This window comes from Cryptomeria japonica, chromosome 7 (genome assembly GCF_030272615.1).
Source record: "Cryptomeria japonica chromosome 7, Sugi_1.0, whole genome shotgun sequence".
NCBI lineage: Eukaryota > Viridiplantae > Streptophyta > Pinopsida > Cupressales > Cupressaceae > Cryptomeria > Cryptomeria japonica.
The window spans coordinates 618078957-618085044 of NC_081411.1; the positions used below are offsets into that span (position 1 = coordinate 618078957).

Genomic DNA, 6088 nt, shown 5'->3' on the forward strand with positions numbered 1-6088 from the left:
GAATTCCTCAATTGGTTAATGTTCTCCATGAGATTCTTGCACAGTTAGAACCGAGGTAGGATAACCAGTGGGAAGAATCCCACCACTCCAATCATTAGGAGAGAGTTGAGCATTAGGACAAGGAGAGAGAGAGATCACCCCTCAAAAGGGAAATAACCATTCCAAATCAGGATATTGTTTTAGCAAGACATATGAGAGATCTCCTTAGGTCCAGACCCCCCATATTTGATGGATCCGGCAGTGGGATGAAGACAAAAACATGGTTATTGGATTTGGGAAGGTGTTTTTCTATGCATCTGTATAGTAGTAACACCAAGGCTAGGTGCACCATCATGCATATATGTGGGTTTGCATCCACTTGGTGTCATATGGAGGAGAAGAAGATTCATTTAGATAATGCATCAGTCTCATGGGATATCATTTTGGAGAGGTTTTGTGGTCGCTTTTTGTTGGATCATTGGAGGCAGAGGAAAGAAGATGAGTTCCATAACTTACAATAGATGGCTATGTCAATTAGAGCAGTATGAGCATAAGTTATTTGAACTTAGGCAGTATGTTGGGATAGTAGATCATGAGGCCATGCTTTTGCAACACTTTATTAGAGGCCTTAATTCTTGCAATAGTGGAGGCATTCGAGTTTTCGAACCCAAGACCATGGAGGTAGCAGTGGAGAGAGCCCAAATAGTTGAGGAGAATTTATCTCTAGCTCTGGGTGGACAAACATGAGTGCAGATTGGCAGTGCTCCAGCTTCAGGTTCTAGTGCGAGGGGAACTCAATCACAAGGAGTAGATTACACTAGGAGTCACCCTCCATAGTTCAAGGGTGGACAAAATCAGAAGAAGAAGAACTTTTAGGGGCAAAATTTTTCTCATAGTGGTGGTGCTCAGATTGCCAAGGATCGTAGCCAACAACGTATTAGGAATTTTCAGAATAATCAACTAGCACAAAGTTTTCAACAGAGTGCAAGCAGAGGTAGTTTCCAACATACCAGTGCACCGTCTACAAGCAGAGGATTCAATAGAGATGGTTGTTACACGTGGTCAATAGGGTCACATTTTAGTACAATGTCTACAAAGGTCTGCACAAATGTCTAGTCGGAGACTAGAAACTTCAAAACCCACTGTGGGTGATGTAGGGAGATCACACCGAGTATTCGCGGCGGTTGATAATCGTTAGGATGAGAATCATGATACTATTGTGGAGACTTCAGGTGAGATAGGAGGTGTTTCATTTTATGTATTATTTGATTTAGGATATTTAGATTATTTTATTTCTCACTCTCTAGTGGAGCAATGTAGGCTCACGATGACAAAGCTAGATGAAAGGTGGCAAGCCGAGTTAGCTTCTGGTTTCAAGGTGGTTGTAGATTCCCTTATTCATGGTTGTAAGTTGGATTTAGGAGTTCTGACCACCATAGCCGATCTTTGTGTCCTTTCGTTGGGATCTTATGGTGTTGTCTTAGGCATGGATTGGCTTGAGACACATCAAGCTAATATAGATTATCGATGGAAGATAGTGCAATGCGTTGGAGATCATGGAGAGAGTGTAGAGATTGTAGGTATCCAACGACCCATTTCTCTTCAGATAATATCCACTATGCAATTGAAGCAATGTGTATGACAAGGGTGTTAGCTATTTGCAATAACAATGAATGACTTGGAAGAAGGAGAGAAGCAAGAAGACCCTCTTCTTAAGCACCCTATTCTTCAGGAGTTTTCAAATGTTTTTCCTAGTGAGATTTTGGGTATGCCACCTAAGCATGACATTGACTTTCAGATTGACTCAGTTCCCAAAGCAGAGAAAATATCAAAGGCACCTTATCAGATGACTACTCAGGAGTTGAGTGAGTTGAGGCTACAGTTGGAGGGTCTATTAGCTAAGGGTTTCGTTCATCCTAGTGTTTCTCCATGGGGAGAACAAGTCTTATTTGTGAAGAAGGATGGATCTCTTTGCTTGTGCATAGATTACTGGTAGTTGAATAAGGCGACAGTGAAGAATCGATATCCTTTGCCAAGGATTGATGATCTCTATGATCAGATAAATGATGCTAAGGTCTTCTCTAAGATAGATCTTAAGTCAAGGTACCATTAATTAGCTTCAGATCCATGAAAAGGACATTCATCAGAAAACCTTTCATACTTGTTATGGGAACTATGAGTTCATGGTGGTTCCATTTGGACTTACCAATGCACCCTCAATATTTATGAGTCTGATGAATGGAGTATTCAGAACCTACCTTGAAAATTTTGTTCTTGTATTCCTAGATGATTTATTGATTTATTCGAGGACTATGGAGGAGCATGAGGAACATTTGAGATAGGTGTTGCAGTGCCTCAGAGATAATCAGCTGTATGCCAATTTGGCAAAGTGTGAGTTCTTCTAGACTGAGGTGAAGTATTTGGGTCACATTATTTATGGAGAAGGTATTGTCGTGGATCCTTCCAAAATTCAAGTGATTGTGGATTGGCTAGCACCTACCAATGTGGTAAAGGTTTGCAATTATATGGGCCTTGCAGTATATTATCATCGGTTTGTCCATGGATTCTTGAAGATAGGCCATCCCATTACTTCTCTTTAGAGAAAAGGGAAGAATTTCATTTGGTCAAAGTAGTGTGAGGATGCTTTCTAGACTCTTAAGGAGTGACTGACTAGTGCACCTATTCTAGTTGTACCTGATCCAACGGGTGATTTTGTGGTGTGCATTGATGCTTCTTTGGAAGGTTTGAGAGTAGTTCTTATGAAAGATGGATTCCTAGTCTCCTACAAGTCTCACAAACTCAAGGATCACAAGTTGAAATATCCCCCTCATGATTTGGAGTTGGCAGTGGTTGTTCATGCGTTAACGAGATGGATACATTTTCTTCTTGGGCATCTGTTTGAGTTGCACAGTAATCAACAAATTTTGCAGTATATCTTTACGTAGATGGACTTGAATTCTAGACAACGACAGTGGTTGTTCATGCATTGACGAGATGGAGATATTTTCTTCTTGGGCATCTATTTGAGTTGCATAGTAATCAACAAATTTTGCAGTATATCTTTACATAGATGGACTTGAATTCTAGACAACAGCGATGGATGGAGTTCCTTTATGAGACTTTGAAGTTTAGTACATTTAGAGGAAGGAGAATGTTGTAGCGGACGCATTGAGTCATAAGAGACATGAGGTGTCTGAGATGACTCTCAGTGTGGATTTAAGGACCCAGATACTTAGAGCACTTCCTTCGGATGCTTAGTAATAGGAGGTGAAGATGGAAGTGGACTCTGGAAGAGCATTGGAAGGGAGATATGTAGGATATTCATTGGAGTCAGATGGTCTTCTATGCCATTTAGGTCATATTTATGTAGCATCAGCGGAAGGACTTCGTACTTTGATTTTAATAGACGCACATCATGCACTTTATTCAACACATCCAAGTGTCAAGAAGATGCATGCAAACCTTTGATAATTGTACCAGTGGTCTAGTATGAGGTGTGATATAGCTAATTTTGTGTCTCAGTGTTTAAAGTGTCAGAGGGTGAAGGCTAAACATAGATGTACAGTTGGTTTGTTGCAGTCTAATCTGGTTTTGGATTGGAAATGGGATATTATCTTGATGGACTTAATTGTTGGATTGCTAGTTTCTTTTCATATACATGATGCTATCATGGTTACTATTAATAGGTTGACCAAGGTGGCACATTTTACATCTATTCAGTCTTTCTACACAACAACGACAGTGGCTCAAGTTTTCATGGAAGATATTATGAGATTGCATAGAATTCCCCATCAGATCATATCTGATCGAGATCTTGTATTTACTTCATCATTGTGGACTGTTGGTGTTGGAAATAAGCCACACCCGGATTGACGATGGACTAGTCCAAGAGGGGCCAGTAGCTCAATGGTAGAGCACTCTAGCAGTGTATGGAAGGTCCTAGGTTTGAGTCCTAACTGGTCCATGGTATCAGAGCCAAGTCCAGGCAAGGAGCCCCGAGCACACGAGAGGTGTGGCTTAAGGGGTGGTGTTGGTGTTGGAAATAAGCCACACCCAGACCGATGATGAAATGGTCCAAGAGGGGCCAATAGCTCAATGATAGAGCACTCTAGCAGCGTATGGAAGGTCCTAGGTTCGAGTCCTAGTTGGTCCATGTCTCAACATGGTATTAGAGCTAGGTCCAGGCTAGGAGCCCCAAGCACACGAGGGGTGTGGCTTATGGGGGGGTGTTGGTGTTGGAAATAAGCCACACTCGGACCAATAATGGACTGGTTCAAGAGGGACCAGTAGCTCAGTGGCAAAGCACTCTAGTAGCATATGGAAGGTCCTAGGTTTGAGTCCTAGTTGGTTCATGTCTCAACATGGACTTCTCTTCAACATGCCTTAGGAAATTAGTTGAAATTTTGTTCAACATATCATCCTAAGACTGATGGGTAGATGAAGAGAGTCAATCAGGTTCTTGAGGATATGCTTTAGATGTATGTCATGGATCAATAGTGTCCATGAGAGGATTACATGTATTTAGTGGAGTTTGCATACAATAATGGACACCATAGTTCTATTGCTATGTCCCCTTTTTAGGCTTTGTATTGTAGACCTTGTTGTACGCCTTTGAGTTGGGATAGATTAGAGGATCGAATTCTTTTAGGACTTGAGATGTTATAGGAAATGGAGCAACATGTGACTCATGTTCGGGAGCATTTAGTGGCAGCACGGGATAGATGGAAGAAGTACGCAGATGCTCATCGTGCAGATTCACAATTTTGTATAGGAGATAAGGTGTTCTTGAGCATACATCCACGTAAGAGTCTTATCCGTTATGGAAAAGGCTCTAAACTGGCGCCACATTTGGTTGTTTTGTTTGAGGTTTTGGAAAGGATTGATCCCGTAGCTTACCATTTAGCATTACCTCTCAGCTTGTCTCACACCCAAAATGTATTTCATGTATCAGTTTTGAGGCCTTATTTTCCAGATGTGACACATGTATTGGATTGGAATTCTTTGCAAGTAGAGGACGAGCAACTTTCTTTGGAGCCCATGCACATTCTATAGCGTCAAGGGCTGACCCTCAGGGGTTGAGACATAGAACAGGTAAGGGTCCAATGGGACCTGAATGATGAGTCTTCGATGACATGGGAGGATGTAGTGTAGATGAGAGAGCTCTTTCCTTACTTGTTCTCAGGTTTCCAGGAGTAAGCCTAGACCTAGGGGGAAGGATGTAGTGTCCCTCCTTGATACACTTTTATTTTTATGCATTGTTAGACATTCATGGACTTGTTGAGATGCATTTATGATACTCGTAGTAGATTCTTATGGTTTTGATCATGTGTTGATATTACTGGTAGATGACATTCATTACATGTTGACAGATGATACATTATGTTTTATATGGATGATGATATGCTATGGACTATGTTGGTATTGAGATTTATGATTGGTTATTTATGCATATTTAGTGGTTTATGTTTACTTATGATATTATCATGTTATGAGATAACATTCCTTCATGATTATAATGGACATGATGATGATCTTGATGTTATTGATGGTGTGCCATCATTATGATGTATCTGTATTCATGGAAAGGATGATGCCATACCACTCATTGCGAGAGGGGTGTGGCACTGCTATTCTCTTTCCACCAATATGTATACTATGTGATTGTATTATATATATGTTGTGCATAGACATTTGGTTTTATGCAGGATTCCAGGTACTAGACATTGACTCCACCTGGTTTCACAGGTTTGAGCGTGTCTATATCCCGATGGCAAGTTGAAAGCAGAGAATGATATAATGTCCTATCACATTCTAGGCTTAGTCAATACCTTGTCAGTTCTAGTATTTTGGTTGATTTTATTATAATTAATTAATTAATAATGTTATGAGTTCTAATGTGTAGTTAATAAATAATATTCATTGTGAGTTTAATAATTCTTAATTTCTTCATGATTAAATAAATAATTTTTTTATTTATCTAATTATTATTAATGTGGTGAAAATAAATAAAGCAATTAACCTTATTCATTCACTCACTTACTTTTGTGAGAATAAATAAATTTCTTTATTTATTTTCACCCAACTAACCCATTTCCTCCTATTTAACTCC

At 39.9% G+C, this 6088-nt stretch overlaps 1 protein-coding gene across 1 annotated transcript; it reads left to right on the top strand.

Annotated features, from left to right (window-relative positions):
- The first annotated feature begins 4647 nt into the window (after nt 1–4647).
- Nucleotides 4648–5031, top strand: LOC131856872 (uncharacterized). The gene has a single exon (XM_059208823.1). The coding sequence runs from the start codon at nt 4648–4650 to the stop codon at nt 5029–5031; it is 384 nt and encodes a 127-aa protein (XP_059064806.1).
- Nucleotides 5032–6088: the final 1057 nt, after the last annotated feature.